The sequence below is a fragment of the Plecotus auritus genome (assembly GCF_963455305.1).
Source record: "Plecotus auritus genome assembly, chromosome: 8".
NCBI lineage: Eukaryota > Metazoa > Chordata > Mammalia > Chiroptera > Vespertilionidae > Plecotus > Plecotus auritus.
In genome coordinates this window covers 110,490,139-110,508,079 of record NC_137782.1, presented here as the reverse complement: position 1 = coordinate 110,508,079, position 17,941 = coordinate 110,490,139, and the positions used below count along the sequence as shown (strand labels likewise).

At 45.3% G+C, this 17,941-nt stretch overlaps 1 protein-coding gene across 3 annotated transcripts in view; it reads left to right on the top strand.

Annotated features, from left to right (window-relative positions):
- VWA3B (von Willebrand factor A domain containing 3B) overlaps positions 1-17,941 on the top strand; it is a 167,338-nt gene that overhangs the window by 96,497 nt on the left and 52,900 nt on the right. For all 3 annotated transcript variants that reach the window (XM_080684536.1, XM_080684535.1, XM_080684537.1), the window contains 5 exons: positions 4,116-4,243; positions 8,683-8,840; positions 13,166-13,315; positions 15,608-15,695; positions 15,774-15,930. In XM_080684536.1, the coding sequence (XP_080540662.1) occupies positions 4,116-4,243; positions 8,683-8,840; positions 13,166-13,315; positions 15,608-15,695; positions 15,774-15,930 (681 nt within the window). The remainder of the gene's footprint in view (positions 1-4,115; positions 4,244-8,682; positions 8,841-13,165; positions 13,316-15,607; positions 15,696-15,773; positions 15,931-17,941) is intronic.

Below are 17,941 nucleotides of genomic sequence, written 5' to 3'. Positions count from 1 at the left end.
TGTCAGGTTGGAGGAACTGCCTTTGGCTGTTCCAGTAGCAGGCAATAATATATGCAGATTTTCAGGTTTGGGGAAATGCTTTCAGCCATTCCAGCAGGCAACAGTATGATTCAGCCCTGCTGAATATAGAAGCCCTTCAACCTTTTGAGGACTTCTTGCATTTATTATGACATGCTGGAATTAGCTTCCAGCAGTATGAATCCATTTGTATAACATTTTTGAAATGACAAAACTTGGTAAATGAAGGTCAGTTTAGTGGTTTCTAAGGTTTAGGAATGATGTCAGAGGGAGAGAGGGGGCAGGCGTGGTTACAGAAGAGAAACACGAGGCCTCCTTATCATGATGGAACTATTCTGTTCTTCACTGCAGGGGCAAATATACAAGCCACACAGATGAGAACATAGTATATAGCTAAACACACACATATACACACACAGAGGAGGACAAGTAAAACGGGAAATCTGAATATGATTGGTGGATTGTATCGATTTCATATCCTTGTTGTGATATTATATTATTGATTTTCAAGATGTTACCATTGGAGGAAGCTGGGTGAAGAACATATGAGATCTCTCTTTATTATTGACTAGTGTCCTGGTGCACAGATTTGTGCACATTCAAAGAAAATTAATTAGAAGGTGGCCGGCGAGGTGGGACTGGGTGAGATGGGCTGGACACACCCTGGAGCCAACCTCCCGTGGTCATTTCCTGGCCAGCCACACCTGGGGTGCTGCTGTAGCTCAAAAGTCGTCTGCGGAGTGAGCGGGGTCCCTCCAGCAGTTGGGGTCCCTCAGCCTGGCCTTTGGGGGGATCAGGCCAAGACCAGCCCTCCGACATCCCCCGAGGGGTCCCGGATTGTGAGAGGGCGGTTCTTGGGTGGCGCACGGCAGAATCGGGCTCCCTCCTCTGGTTCCAGGTGCGTCACCTGAGAACCACCGCTGCCAAATCACTGCAGCTCGGCAGCTCCTGCATTGAGCGTCTGCCCCGTGGTGGTCAATGCATGCCATAGCTACCAGTCGGACAGTTGGACAGTCTCTTAGCCTTTTATATATATAGACTAAAGGCCCAGTACATGAATTCATGCACGGGTGGGGTCCCTCGGCCTGGCCAGCAATTGGGGCTTATCGGACCGTCTCCCCCAGTCCAGGGGGAGGGACCACAGGAAGTTGGCTGTGGGAGTGCACTGACCACCAGGGGGCAGCTCCTGCGTTGAGCATCTGCCCTCTGGTGATCAGTGCGCATCATAGCTACCAGCCGGTCATCTGGTTGTAACAGTCACTTAGGCTTTTGTATATATAGGTTACACATGCATGTGAACCTACAATTATCTGAAAAGGAAAGGTTTAATTTTTAAAAAACAAAGACAATTTATTGGTGATGCAAAAATAATGATATATCATATCTAAGATTAAATGATAAATTGCTCAAAAGACAAATTACCAAAACTCTCTCAAGAATAGATAACCTGAACAGCCCTGCATCTATTTAAGAAATTGAATTTGTAGTTAAAAACCTTTTGTAAAGAAGACCCCAGGACCAGATGACTTTGCTGCTGATTTGTATAAAATATATAAAGGAGAAAGTAATATGAATTCTACACAAACTCTCTCAGGAAATTGAATGAAGAGAATGCTTCCCAACTCATCCTATGAGGTTAACATTAGCCTGACATCAAAACTTCACAAATACATTATAAAAAATTTATAGGCTAATATTCCTCATGCATATAAACACAAAAATTCTAAACAGAACTTGGCAAGTTGAAGGCAAAATATACAGGGTGACCCCGAAAATGTATACACACTTTGAATGATTATAAGTCAGTGTTTATTAACAGACAGTTCATTTTCAAAATTTAAAAGAATCTACAGAAATGAATAATTTTTTTATCAATGGCTGTTTTCAAACTGATAACTGTTCAGATGCAGTTACTGCTGGAAATGCAAAGCAATGCAAAGCATCAAGAATCATTTTGTTCAGTATTTGTGTGCCCTCAATTTGTTGACTTGCTGGTTTTTACCGTACAGTTCATCTTTCATGTATGTCCATAAAAAAAAGTCTAGTGGCACTTTAGGATAAATTTTCTTTGTTCAAAACTTACTTAGTCTGGCTTTACCCATTATTTCAAACCAGTTAAACCTGAAAAGGAGTAAAAATTAAGTGAGTTATCAGCTGTTAAAGTGTGTATACATTTTTTGGGGGATACCCTATATATAAAAAGTCTAATGTATAATGACCAAGTTAAGTTTATTCCAGAAATGCATGGTTGGTGCAATTAACCATATTAACATACTTTTAAAAACCAACTTTACAATCATCACAATTTTTGCAGAAAAAGCTTTGACAAAATCCAACATGCATTTCTAATAAAAGCTGCCAGTGAAGCATGAATAGAATGGACTTCCTCAGTCTGACAAGTAGTTTCTGTGAAAAACCTGCAGCTAACAACATACTTTAATGGTAAAAGAGTGTGTGCTTTTCCTCAAAAGCAAGAAAATGTCAAGGATGTCTGCTTTTACCATGCCTATTCAACCCAGTGTAATGGAGGTTCTAGTTAGGGCAATAAAACAGGGTGGAGGAGACATACAGATTGGAAAGAATAAAGTGAAACTGTCTTTATTTTCATTCAATATAGTTATCAGTGTAGAACATTCAATGGAATATACAAAAAGCTATTGGAACTAAAGTTAATTAGCAAGACTGTAGGATGCAAAGTTAATATAAAAAATGAATTTTGTGCCTGGCTGGTGTGGTTGAGCGTCAATCTATGAACCAGGAGGTCACAGTTTGATTCCTGGTCAGGGCACATGCCCAGGTTTCGGGCTCGATCCCCAGTAGGGGGCATGCAGGAGGCAGCCGATCAATGATTCCCTCTCATCATTGATGTTTCTATCTCTCTCTCCATCTCCCTTCCTCTCTGAAATCAATAAAAATATATTTTTAAAAAAAGAAAAAGTCTTTGTCATCTTAGAAAAAAATTTTTAATAGCATTTCAAAAGCATGATCTATATAAGAACAAATTGATAAATTGGATAATGAAAAGACAAATTGTAGACTGGGAGAAATTATTTTCAAATTGTATATCTAATAAAGGACTTCCATCTAAAATATATAAATATCTCTAAAAACTCAATGATAAGGAAACAAAAAATGGGGCAAAAGAATTTAAACAGATACTTCACTAAAGAAAATATATGTATGGCAAATAAGAATATGTAAAGATGCTTAACATTATTCATCATTAGGGGAAATACAAATTAAAACCATGAGGAGATAACACTGCCCAGCTGTTAGAATAGGTAAAATTAAAATGATTGACCATACCAAGTGTTTGCAAGAATGTGGAGAATGTGGGAATGTAAACTCTTACAACCATTCTGGAAAAGAGTTAGGTAGTTTCTTTAAAATTTAACATCTCTGACCATATGATCCAACCATTCCAACTCATAGATATTTTCTCAAGAGAAATGACAGCAGATGTTCATACAGAGACTTGTACACACATGTTCATAGCTTTATTTATAAAAGCCCAAACCTGAAAACAACTCAGATGCTCATCAACAGGTGATTAAATGTTGGTATTCAGTATACAATATAATACTGAGCAATAAAAATGAATGAATTATTGATTCATGTTACAACATGAGGGAAGCTCAAAATAATTATACAAGTGAAGGAAGCTATATAAAAAAGGGTACATACTCTATGATTCTATTTATATAAAATTCTGGAAAATTAAACTAATGTATAGTGACCAAAAGCACATGAATAGTTGCTTGGGAATAGAGGGAACCTTGAGGTGGGGGAGAGCAGATTTACTAGTACAATGGGCATGAGGAAACTTTTGGGGGTGATGGATATGTTTATTGTCTTGATTACAATGATGGTTTCACAGGTTTGAATGTCAAAACTATTCAAATGGTTCACTTTCCATACATTTAGCTTACTGTATGTAAATTATACCTCAATAAAGCTGTTTAAAAATGGAATAATGCAAGAACTACATGAAATTTTTTAGATTCTTCTTTTCCTGGTACACTTGGTCTTGTGTTAGACGTGTTTGCAGAGTGAACTCTTATGCGATCTCATAGTGTATTTACTTCTCATTTGGGCAGAATGAAGATCTCACTCTTTTAATTAAGGAAATGGAACAGGGACGCAGTGATTTGGAGAAGATGCAAAACCTGTATTCCGAGTCCTTGATCATGGACTGGTGGTACAATGCCGAAAAGGAAGGCGACAAGTGAGCTGCCAAACCGCCTGTCTCCCTGCCCCGGGCCTCGCCGATGCTCTGCACTCCTTGACACTTCTTACTTCTGTGATGCTTTGTGATGTCTCTTGAAAAGAATCTCACAGTATGACTACGTTAGGATTTTTCTAAGCAAAGAGAATTTATCATCCTATAATTTAGTAATGATTGGCTTAAGGAGGCCACATGTTCACTTGATAAGGAAGTTCTGAAGCCCTTGCATGTACCTCAGAAGCAGTGCCAGCTTCATCTGCACCCGGTATGAACAGGCCCAGCCCGCGAGGCAGAGTAGGGCACCAGCGTGCAGAGAAGGAGGCCTGACACCAGTGTGAACAGGCCCATCCCACGAGGCAGAGTAGGGCACCAGTGTGTAGAGAAGGAGGCCTGACACCGGTATGAACAGGCCCAGCCCATGAGGCAGAGTAGGGCACCAGTGTGCAGAGAAGGAGGCCTGACACCAGTGTGAACAGGCCCAGCCCGCAAGGCAGAGTAGGGCACCAGTGTGCAGAGAAGGAGGCCTGACACCGGTATGAACAGGCCCAGCCCATGAGGCAGAGTAGGGCACCAGTGTGCAGGGAAGGAGGCCTGACACTGGTATGAACAGGCCCAACCCGAACACCAGTGTGCAGGGAAGGAGGCCTGACACCGGTGTGAACAGGCCCAACCCGAACACCAGTGTGCAGGGAAGGAGGCATGACACCAGTGTGAACAGGCCCAGCCCGCGAGGCAGAGTAGGGCACCAGCGTGCAGGGAAGGAGGCCTGACACCGGTATGAACAGACCCAACCCGGACACCAGTGTGCAGGGAAGGAGGCCTGACACCGGTATGAACAGGCCCAGCCCGCGAGGCAGAGTAGGGCACCAGTGTGCAGGGAACCCAAGTCCAACTTCGCTCTGCATGTTGGCAAGTTCTGTCTTCCCTCCACACCTATCCATTGCTGTGAGTCTCGGTTCTTTATCTTTGAAATGGTGGGTGTGGTGGTAGGATTTGGGATAGATGATTTCTTGGGTCTTTTCCCATTCTATATTCTAATGTGTTTCTAATTAGTAGTTTTTAAACACAAAATCAAAACCAACCCCAACATTCAGAAAATGTGTCAAATCTTATTAAAATGATTTAGCATTGTACAGATATTCAGGTACCACAGCTTCATATAAATACTCTATCAGGAGGATTTTTTTATTTAAAAGAGTGATAGCAGCCCTGGCTGGTGTGGTTCAGTGGGTAGAGCTCCGATCAGCCTGCACACCAAAGGGTCGTACCTGGGTTGCAGGTTTGAACCCTAGCCTGGTGGGGGCACAAGTGGGAGATAACCAATTGATGTTTCTCTCTCACATCGATGTTTGTTTTTTATTTCTCCTCCCTCCTTTCCACTCTCTCTAAAAAAATCAAAGGAAAAAATATCCTTGGGTGAGGATTAACAACAAAAAAAAGAAAGAAAGAAAGAAAGAAAGAAAGAAAGAAAGAAATGATAGAAAAATGGAAAGAAGTTAGAAAATACATTTATTAACCATCATTTCCTCTTCATCAAAATTCACTATCTTTCTATTAGTAAATTAAACATTAATATGGGCTGGGGGCAGGATATGAACATGGCATCAGTAAAACAAGATAACTGTTGTACTAGGTATCCTATATAATAAAAGAGAAATATGCAAATTAACCATCACTCCACTATACCCTCAAGCCACTCCCTCAAGCCACACCCACCAGCCAATCAGGAGCAAATATGCAAATAAACCCAACCAAGATGGCTACAGCCACAGAGAGCAGGAGGGAGGCTTGGGTTTCCCTGGCAATGGAGGAAGCCAAGCTTTCCACCTGTCCTTGCCAGCCTAGGCCTCCACTCAAGGCTACAAAGTTTCAATGATAGAAGATACATAAGTACAAACAGAAATGGCGGCAGCCACAGAGCTGGAAAGAGCAGGAGGCTAGGGTTGCCCCTGGTGATGGAGGAAGCTAAGATTTCCGCACACCCTGGCCGGCCCAGGCCTCCCCTTAAGGCTACAAAGTTTCAATTATAGAAGATACATAAATCCCCCCAAAAATGGCTGCCGCCACGGAGCAAGCAGAAGGCTTGGCTCCGCTCCAGGCTACAAAGTTTCAATTGTAGAAGATAGATAAACCCCAGATACCAGGGCCTCCGCTTGGTTCGCTGGGGGGTGTGGCCAGCCTGCAAACCACCACAGGCCCCTCGCCCAGGCCGCCTCACACCCCAAGGGAACCCCCATCCTGATCCAGGACACCCTTCAGGGCAAACCACCTGGCCCCACCTGTGCACCAGGCCTCTATCCTATCTAATAAAAGAGTAATATGCAGATTGACCATCACTCCAACACATAAGATGGCTGCCCCCATGTGTTCAAAGATCCTGCCCCAATGTGGACACAAGATGGCCACTACAAGATGGCCAGCAGGGGAGGGCAGTTGGGAGGGACCAGGCCTGCAAGGGAGGGCAGTTGGGGGCAATCAAGCCTGCAGAAGAGGCAAGTTAGGGGTGACCAAGCCGGCAGAGGAGGGAAGTTGGGGGGGGACCAGGCCTGCAGGGAAAGGCAGTTGGGAGGGACCCAGGCCTGCAGGGGAGAGCAGTTGGGGGGGACCAGGCCTGCAGGGAAGGGCAGTTAGGGGTGACCAGGCCTGCAGGGGAGAGCAGTTGGGGGGAACCAGGCCTGCAGAGGAGGGCAGTTAGGGGTGACCAGGCCGGCAGGGGAGGGCAGTTAGGGGCAAACAGGCTGGCAGGGGAGCAGTTAGTTATCAATCAGGCTGGCAGGGGAGTGGTTAGGGGGTGATCAGGCTGGCAGGCAGAAGTGGTTAGGAGCAATCAGGAAGGCAGGCAGGTGAGCAGTTGGGAGCCAGCAGTCCTGGATTGTGAGAGGGATTTCCAACTGCCCATTTAGGCCCGATCCTACCAGGATCGGGCCTAAACGGGCAGTCGGACATCCCTCGAGGGGTCCCAGATTGGAGAGGGTGCAGGCTGGGCTGAGGGACACCCCCCTCCCCCGTGCATGAATTTCATGCACCGGGCCTCTAGTCTCTTATAATGAGACTTTACAGCATCATTTTTTAAGTGTTTGGGAAATCTCAGGTATATCTTCTAAATTGAGAGGATTTGAACAAATAAATTCAGAATCAAGTTAATTGGTAGGATTCTCTGTGCTTCAGCCAGTACCTCAACTGCCCTTGCCTCCTTGTTTAATCAAACGAAAACCTCAGGAAGTTGGCTTGGTCAGTTGACTATACTTGCATTCTAATTCTTTTATATTCCTTTTTTTAGGGGCTGGAAGGGGCCATGGGTTCCAGAGCACCAGTGTGACCTCTTATGTAATCTGGAAAAGTGTTTTAATCCAGGCTTCCTCCCATTGCATGTTAGGGTCCTCATCTATAACATGGGAGTAACAGTAGTCATGGCAGAATTGGGTGGACTAAACAAGAGCATGCTTGCACGTAATAGGAGCTCTGAATTAATATAGAGGAAAGTAAATGCAGTGCCTCCTGTTTCTATATCATTCTAACTTCACATTAGAAGTCATTCACCAATTTAGCTCCATTCAAAAACAAATTGCCGTGTTCTAGTTTTCTACCAGCGGAAAAAATAGCCCCCAAATATCTTCTCTTCCTTCTTTTTTCAAAGATTTATTGAGTACAAGTGAGGAACCACGAGAACTGGGACGCACAGAGGAATGTGGCCCCTCTGTCATGGATGCACAGTGGGGTGGGGTACACAGAACTGTGCGCATCGGGTGGGTGCTCCATGGAGCAGGCACAGTGTGGGGGTGGATGGAGTGAAGAGGGAGAGCATGCTGGACTTGCTGGAGCAGGAGATTGTTCTGGAAACTTTCTGTGGCTGCTGTGTTCAGAGCTTCAGAGAAGGTGTGACTGGGAAAACACTGGGGCATTTCAGGGTTCCTTTTGGCCCCAGATCTGTACCAGAATGTTTTGCTGTGACTGGTGTTGTTACGGGGGTTCCAAGGCTTTTATGAGTTGGTTGTTCAACCCTTTGGTCAGAGACGTGGGTTCCTGTAGTGCTTCCTGGTTTATAGCCAGCTCCTCGTGTTGGTCCTCACATGGGCCCCTGCAGTCAGAGCACAGCTGGTTACCAGTTTGTAGATGAGGACAGTGAGAAAGTTCAGAGAGGGTTGAGCGACCTCCCTGAGTCACAGGAAGGACGAGAGCTGCAATGTGAGCCATATCTAGTGGCCCCAGATCTGGGTCCCTGTCCATTCTTCTGGTGGGGCAGCGATCAAGGGCTGTTCTTACACGTTACCTACTAGTAAGTGGGGAGGGGAGCTCACTTCTTTAAGTTTGCAACTTTCAACATGACTATTGATCTAACTCTGCCTTCTTGATGAAAATTTTATGTTTCCCCCCTCCTTTTTCTTTTTGTTCTTCCTTTTTCTCTGTCTATTTTTTTTTTTAAATCTAAATCAAAACAGGCATCAAAAAGAAATCTGTTCCTTGGTTTCAACCACAGAAAAATGTGCCAATCCTCACTCTGATGTTGAGGCAACCTGGGTGTCCTCCCCAAATATGTCAAAAGTACCAGAAGACCTTTCACATCAACAGATTCAGAAAAAGAAACTCCTCCACGCAGGTATCAGTGAACAAAATGGCTTGAATGTCATTGATGGTTGTTCTTCAAAGCAAGGAGTAGAATAAAATGAAATCCACACAATATTATAAAAGAAGCCTAACCTTGTGGTTTTTAATTGAAATTTTTATTGAGATACTTGTACATTCACATACAGTTATAAGAAATACTACAGAGAAATCCTGTATGCCTACTCTTCCCCCAGGTCCGCCAACGATGGCATCTTGCAAAAAATCCTATGTAATAAAAGGGTAATATGCAAATTGACCCTACTGGTGGACCGACCAGGAACGACCAGTTGCTATGATGCGCACTGACCACCAGGGGGTAGACGCTCAATGCAGGAGCTGTGGTTAGTGCGCTCCCACAGGAGGAGCTCCGCTCAGCCACAAGCTAGGCTGATGGCTGCGAGCGCAGTGGCAGTGGCGGGAATCTCTCCCACCTCCTCAGCAGTGCTAAGGATGTCTGACTGCAGCTTAGGCCTGCTCCTCACGAGGACTGGGCCTAAGCTGGCAGTCAGACATCCACCGAGGGCTCCTGAGCTGCCAGAGGGATGTCTGACTGCCAGCTTAGGCCCAGTCCCCCGGGGAGCAGGCCTAAGCCAGCAGGTGGACATCTCCCAAGGGGTCCAAGACTGCAAGAGGGCGTAGGCTAGTCTGAGGGACCCCTGAGTGCATGAATTTTTATGCTCTGGGCCTCTAGTAATAGTACAATATTCCAAGTAGGATATTTACATGATCTTATTCAGTTTACCCAGTTTTACTGTGTTCATGTGTGTGTGTGTGTGTGTGTGTGTGTGTGTGTGTGTGTGTGTCTGTGGTTCTATACGAATTTATCACACGAGTAGTTTTGTGTTTCCACCATCACAGTCAAGATACAGAACAGTCATCACCACAAGGATCCCGGGCATTGCTCTTCTGCAACCACACCTACCTTTCCTAAGCCCTGGACGCATTGAATTCTCCATTTCTAAAAAGTTACCATTTCAAAAATGTTATATAAATGGAATCATGCAGTACATAACCTTTGGGGGTTGGCTTTTCTTACTCAGCATATTTTCCTGAAGATTCATCCTAGTTTTTACATGTATCAATAGCTTGTTCCTTTTCATTGCTGCATAGTATTCCATGATATGGATATATCAGAGTTGGTTTAACCATTCATCTGTTGAACATTTGGGTTGTTTCCAGTTTGGGAATATTACATAAAGCAGTTATAAGCATTCATGTACAAGGTTTATGTGAAAGTAAGTTTCATTTCTTCAAGATAATTTGTTATTTTATTTTTCAGTTTTATAATTTCCACTTGGAAATTTTTTATAAGTTATATGTATTTTCTGAGATTTTTCTATTTGTGCATTTGTCTCAAGAGAACTTATAATTACCTAGAGACCTGGTGCACAGATTCATGCACCGGTGGGGTCCCTTGGCCTGGTCTGTGAGGATCGGTCTGAAACTGGCAGACCGACATCCCCCGAGGGGTCCCTGAGTGCAAGAGAGCACTCTGCAAAGTTGCTGTTGCTTGGCAGCTCCTGTGTTGAGCGTCTGCCCCCTGGTGGTCAGTGTGTATCATAGCTACTGGCCAGTGGGCCCGTCAGCCAGTCGCTTAGTCTTTTATATAGACAGATTAATGAAGCATCTGTAAGATAGTTTCTTTGGCTCAGTGGTTGAGCTTTGACCTATGAACCAGGAGGTCACAGTTCGATTTCTGGACAGGGCACATTCCCAGGTTGCAAGCTTGGTTCCCAGTGTGGGGCATTCAGGAGGCAGCCGATCAATGAGTCTCTTCCATCATTGATGTTTCTATTTCCCTCTCCCTCTCCCTTTCTCTCTAAAATCAATAAAAAGGTATTTTTTTAAAAAAGGTGAGGGAAAAAAAATAGCTTCTTTGAATTTCTTGTCAGATAATTCCATCTTCTGATTCATGTTGGTGTTGGAGTCATTTGATTGTGTTTTTCATTCAAGGTGTGATTTTCTTGGTTCTTGATATGCTGGGTAATTTTGTTTATAGGATCCTGAACATTTATTTGGGGTATGATGTTAGGGACTCTGGATCCTATTGAAATCTTTTCTTTTAGTAAGTAGATGCCCTCGTCAGGGTTCACATATAGACCTCAGCCTGGTTTTGTGGTTCCAATCGCATTTTAACTTTCACAGCCTTTGTGGTATGGTTTTGGTGCTTGGTTTTCTGGTGTCACTGGGGCTGCTTCTGGTCCCTGCTGGGCTGCCTGAGCTTCCTCAGGCCAGGACTACAGATGCCTCTCAGTGCAGGAGGGTTGAGGGGGCTTCTCCACCATTGTCGCAGGGGTGTCCTCTCGTCCAGAGAGATGGAGAGGCTTCCTAGGATGGGCCACTTGCATGTCTTGGTCCCTCTTGAATTATCGGTCCACTTGTCCTGGGGTCTTTGTGCAAGGGAGGAATGTGTCAAGCCCCTGGGGACAAAGAGGCTCCCATACTGGACCACTTGTGTGGCTGCATCCCTTTTGCCAGTCCTGCCTGCCATTCCCAAGAAATCTGCTACTTGCTATGCATCCTTAACAGTCTAATGGCTTTTTTGTCACTTCTGTCATTTCACTTAGATGTGGGATCATTGCCAATGATAGGCAACCCTGTGTTGAGTTTTTATTCTGTTTTAGTTTTTAATAGAGAGTGAAGAACGTGGGGATGGACTATACAGAGCTTGAGGAGGAGTTAAATGCTTGGATCCACTGCCAGATAAATATGTTTTATTTGCAGAGTTTGTGAATAGTGCAGTTTTTATGCTTCGGAGACTGTTATTTTTAATTAATTTTTTGTTAATCCTCACCTGAGGATATTTTTCCATTGGTCCTTTTTCTTTTTAGAGAGAGAGTGGGAGAGGGAAAGTGCTTGGAGACTTTTAGAGGAAAATTTTATTTTAGTTTTGGCACACCTGTGTGGTGGTTATTTTTGCCTAGTAACTTTGGTCAAGGTGGGCTGTCATTGTGGTCAGGGGCAGGAGTTCAGTTCTCCTGTGTGGATCATTTATCTGCTTTTCACAGACATAGCTCCCAAAAAGACGCATCCTTCTTAATTCCTGGTTACAGAGGCAACCAAGACAGGACTCACCCTTTGTTGCCTAGAAAAACTATGACTAACATATAGCACACTCCTATCTCCATGCATGGAGGCCAGCCCCGGTATTCCCTTTCTGTGCAAAAGACAGACAATTTGCAGATTGCTAACTATTATTCACTTTATCTAATTTCTTATGGGAGATGGTAAATCCCTTCTTGTTGAAAATAAGAACACATTGCATTCATGAATACTACATAAAGCCTTGGTACTTGTGCCTCTAAATTGTGAAGTACAGACACATTTACAATTAGTGTAGTTTAAGAAATCACATGTGAAAACTCAAGGTATCTTGGTATAGGCTCATTATCCTCTAATGCACACAGATTAAATATCAATATTTGATGTGTCCATGTGGTAAAGTTGAAGGGACCCAACAGAAGGTAGAAAATAATATAAAGGTGTGGACAGCAACTGTGGGAGACAGAGCTTCTAAAGCAGCCTCCCAAAGATGTCCCCTCTGACCCTTGTAACCTGTGACTCTGAGTCATCACTCCCATGATCACGTCATGTCGACCTGGAGACAGGGTCTAGTGGGGGTACTTACACAGCCCTTAGAAGCAGAGGCATTTTCCAGCTGGTGGCGGAATGGAAAACCAGAGACGAAGCATGAGGGGAACCCAGTGTGCCGTGGCAGCTTGGAGATGGAGGGGCCACCGGAGTAGAAATGCGGTGCCTTCCTAGTGAGGAGCAGAACGAGGCCTCTGGCTGACAGCCAGCGAGGAAGCAGGGTCCTCAGTTCTGCAACCGCAAGGAAGTAAATCTGCCAACAACTGAATGAATGACCTTGGAAGCAGAGTTCTCTTCAAAAGGGTCAGAGCTTGAATTAAGATGAGTGGAGCAAGCCAATACCACAGCATTCAGTTGCTTGCAGAGCCATGCTCTGAGGTTGGGAAACTGAGGCTGCATTCTGTTGTTTTTTAAAAAATATATTTTATTGATTTTTTACAGAGAGGAAGGGAGAGGGATAGAGAGTTAGAAACATTGATGAGAGAGAAACATCGATCAGCTGCCTCCTGCACACCCCCTACTGGGGATGTGCCCGCAACCAAGGTACATGCCCTTGACCGGAATCGAACCTGGGACCCTTCAGTCTGCAGGCCGACGCTCTATCCACTGAGCCAAACCGGTTAGGGCTGCATTCTGTTTTTAAGGATCCAAGGAAATAGTTGCATCTAATGAAGTATCTCTTTCCATCCCACACTCCTTTAACCTCTCTCCCTGTCATACCTGCAGAATCGACCAAAACCAGCCTGCTCAGAAGCCAGATGTGCACCCTCAAAAGCTCAGCTTGCAGCAAGAAGACGGATGGCCTTCCCACTCCCAGCAGCTGGAAGCCTCCCGGTGACAGAGGCAAGGCAGAGAGGGTCTCTGTCAGCAAGCCAGGTGGCTCCCTTTGCCCAGGGTCGGCTCCTGCGAGCTGGGCATGTAGATACTTAGGAGGGAGGCACATACTTTCTAAGTGAGTCCAGATTGCTTTCTATTCAGAGGACTCTCTTGTAAATCAGGTCTTCCTGCTTTTGTGAACTGGGTTTTCTTAGGGTGAGACTTGCTTACTGTGCCTGGGTATTTAGTACACACGGGCCTGTGCGGCTACGGTGCCAGTGGCCACACTTCTGCCACCGCAGGGTTTGAATCTGAGCGTCTAATACTTCACAGTTTGTTTGTTTGTTTGTTTGTTTGTTTGTTTGTTTGTTTATTTATTTATTTATTTATTTATTTATTTTTGATATCACTCTAATATTTTATTGGTTGACTGATTTTTAGAGAGAGACATTGATTTGTTGTTCCATTTATTTATGCGAAACATTGATTTGCTGTTTCACTTATTTATGCACTAGAGGCCTGATGCACGAAATTAATGCATGGGGGTGGGGCAGTTCCTCAGCCTAGTCTGCACCCTCTCTAATCCAGAACCCCTCGGGGGATGTTTGATTGCTGGGATGGGGCCTAAACCGGCAGTCGGACATCTCTCTCGCAATCTGGGACCGCTGGCTCCTAACTGCTCACCTGCCTGCTTGCCTGATTGCTCCTAATCGCCTCTGCCTGCCTGCCTGGTAGCCCCTAACCACCTCTGCCTGCTGGCCTGATCACCCCTAACTGCTCCCCTGCCTTCCTGATCACCCCTAACTGCCTCTGCCTGCCAGCCTGATCACCCCTAATTACCCTCTCCTGCCAGCCTGGTTGTCCCTAACTGCCCCCCCCCCCTGCTAGCCTGGTTGTCCCTAACTGCCCTCCCCTGCTGGCCTGGTCGCTCCTAACCACCTCTGCCTCAGTCCCCACCACTGTGGCTTTGTGCGGAAGGACGTCCAGATGGATGTCCAGTCTAATTAGCACATTACCCTTTTATTAGTATAGATAGAGGCCTGGAGCACAGGTGAGGACCAACTGGCCTGTCCTGATAGTGGCCCCCGATTGGGGTGGGGGGGTCCCCTCTTGGGGGCGGGGCCCTCCTGGGCGAGGGGCTGCGGTCGTTCTGGTTGTTCCGGTCATTCCGCTGTTTCAGTCACTGGGCTTTTATTATATAGGATTTATTGGTTGATTCTTGCATATGCCCTGACTGGGGATTGAACAACCTTGGTATATAGGGATGACGCTCTAGCCAACTGAGCTACCCAGCCAGGTCCACGGGTGGTTTATTTTCTTCCCTTCTGTCACAGGTGGCACCATCCAATAAACTCCTCTCTGGTCTAAACATGAGGAAAATATAGCTTTTAAACTCAGTTTTTATTATTATTGATAAAGTCATTATTGTTAAAATAGTAGATTTCTAAAAGTTTAATTACTATAGTACTTTTCCCTATATTTCAAATAGTTGATAAATAATAAATCCTAGGTACACACACACACAATCCAGAATTCCCTGGGTAGTAGGTTGCACCTGGGTGACATTCATGCCTGTTGGTGCTGGGTCACAGCTTAAGGGAACCTTGTGCTCCTCAGGCTGATGGAGGCGATGTCTTTTCCCTCGTTTCAGCTCACCTGGCATATCTCCTCAGTCTGCTCTAGGCACCATCCTTACAGGGCTCATCCTTTGATTAGAATATGATACGTTAGGCTTTTAACTAGCTCACTCCCAAATTCCTCTTTGTCTAAATGCTACTGATTTGATGAGCTAATATTCCTTTTCATAAATAAATCCAAGTTTATGTAAAGGAGTACATTAAAACCCCGAATACCAATGTGAGCAATTGACCCTACAACTAAGCAGGACCTAATAAGGATTTGGTTTCCCTACATAGAGCTGAGGAACCACAAAACAAACTGTTACCGACTAAAATGTCCATCAAAGCTCCCCTGTGTTCTTTGGGAGGAGCCTAAAGAGGGCCGCATTAAACCACCAGTGGTGAGTGGTATTCTTATTCGACATTGTAAAAATGTGTTCTCTAGAGAGTGAGAGCATGTGTATGTCTCAGTTTTCCTGGAGGGACATCTCTGTGGCCCGGGGGTGAGGTGGGTAAAACAATGACAGCGCGGTACTCACCTGGGCATTGGGCTTCAGTGTCAACCGCAGGTGAGTGTTGCCTGAGAACCATTCTGAGGGACAGTGTTCTCTGAAGCGAGGTCCATTTCTCAGCCCTCAGTCACAGCTGAACTCAGATATGTGTGCCCCCTTTGCATTTTGCTGTAAACCCAGTGTGTGAGGACATTGTCCAGCCACCATTTCCCTGTCCACAGAACTGAGCATCCTGCTGACAAATGAGTATCTAGACGACATATCATTAGAAAGACCGACTCCAGAAGGAAGCTACGTTTATGACCAAGAGTGAGTTTTAATTTTACGGGGGCAGTTTTGTTCTGTTTTTGTTGTAAGTTTTAAAATGTCACAGACAAGTATTCTCAGTTTTTCAGGTTTGGCTTCAGAAAACTGGCTCAAGACCCACGGCTTGGTTGCCAGGAAACTCACCATCATGGACGCCTTATCGGTGACAGCCGTCCCACACAGCCCCACCTACATTCCCATCCTGGGCAAGCATGTGACTTCCAAGGTCTTTGATGAGGTAAACTGATTTCCTGTGTCTCTGCTCAACATCGTTTTCATTTCATGCTTAAATGAAAAGCCGCCCACATCAATGTCTTGTACAGTTGTAACAAAAGTGCATTTTACCCACTGAAAAGGAGTTCTTTATACAGGCGGTGAGAAGCATGTTTGCTGTTAAGCTAAGAAAGAACTGGCCTTTGTTATTTGGCAGTTCAGGGTTCTCCGCTTGTGAGAGACGAGGTTCTTCTGTTGCTCACCTTTTCTTCCTGCGTGCATCATCAAAGTCTCCGAAGGAAAATGAGAGAAAGGGGGAGGGAGGGAGGAAGACAGAGAGACAGATGGAGAGTTAGCCAGAACAAAAGAGCCCTAAGAGAGTGATGAGTGACAGTCATTCATGTCCCAGAAGAAGAGAAAGAGCTAAGAGCTTCCAGTAAGAAGGTATGTGGTGGGGTTACATGTGGAGGAAGCCAAATAAATGTGAAGAGTTCCCACTGCCTTGTGTGGTGAGAAGTCCTTGCCCTTAGCAAGAACAGACCCAGTGGAGCAGCCAGAGTGCACAGGGATGGGGAACACAAAAGACAAGAGAACATAAGGCTTGAACTCAAGGTTTCAATGTAACAGCAACTAATGATTTAAATAGGAACATGCCAGGCCTTACAATTGCTAAATGAAAAGAATATCCTTAAAACCTTATCTCACACTGAAATATTTACAGAGGAATAGAAGGGGTTTGGGATTAGCTTCAGAATAATCTGTATGGTGGGAACAGTGTGGGGAGGGGAGGAGTAGGTAAAGCAACACATTGGCCATAAGTAGATAATTGTTATATTTGGACTAGAGGCCCGGTGTATGAAAATTCATGCACTGGAGGGGAGGTCCCTCAGCCTGGCCTGCCTCCCTCTCACAATCCGGGAGCCCTCAGGAGCGGGAGGCGACCCAGTGATCAGGAAAGGCGATGCCCCATCACACCTCTGCTGCTGCCACTGCCAGCAGCACAAGCCTCAGCCAGCCCTGGTTACCTGAGCCTCGGGCAGCCCTGGGCAGCTGGGCAGCCGCCATCTGAGGCTTGCCTGCACCTTGGGCATTGGCTGGGCAGCCGCTGTCTGAGGCTTGCCTGCACCTCGGGCTGGCCCTGGGTGGCTGGGAGGCTGAGGGGACTGGGGGATTCTGGAGGCAGGTGCACAGAGTGGTCGGGCCTGCCTAGGGGTAGGCCTGGCCTTGCTGCATGCCTGCTGCCCTGGCGGGGCTGAGAGGACTGGGCGCCGCCATCTTGTGGCTGTGGGCACCACCATCTTTGAGGGCTTGGCAGTCAATTAGCATATTCCCTCCTTATTGGCTATGGGCGCTTCCATCTTTGAGGACGGGGCAGTAATTAGCATATTCCCTCCTTATTGGCTGTGAGCACCGCCATCTTTGCGATGGTGTGAGGGTCAATTAGCATATTACCTCTTTATTAGATAGGATTATAAGACTATTGAATGGTGGGGGCCTCATTCTACTGTTCTGTCTTCTTTTTTACATATTTGAAATTTTCCATAATAAAAAGTTGAAAAAGAAATCAAAGGCAGGAAAGCTTCTTTTAAAAAGAGCTTTATCTAATTGTTCTTGCAATGGCTGAGATTTGGTGTATCTGGAAGAAGTGGATGAATTGGTGAGTTTTTCTATTAGTCACATTTTAGAAATTATGCCCATGGACTTCCTCATCAGCCTGGGTGACGTGACCAGTGGCTCTTGCTGCAGAGGTTGTGTGTGTGATCACTTAGGCTGGGTTCCTGATGGCTTTGCTTAAGTGAGTGGTCCTGTGCCTGTCAGCTTGTGACTGGCAGATTCTATTTATATCTGCAGTGAATGCTACCTGATTCGTCAGGTATCAACTTACCACGTGAAGCTTTCTTCTAGCAAGTTTGGTGACAACTTCTCATATGCTATGGATTTATTTTATTAAATTCTTGAGTTTTATTTGGAGTAGAGTATATTTAGTGAACTCCCCCTGGAAGTAGAATTTTCTTATGCTTATCATGTCTTCTTCT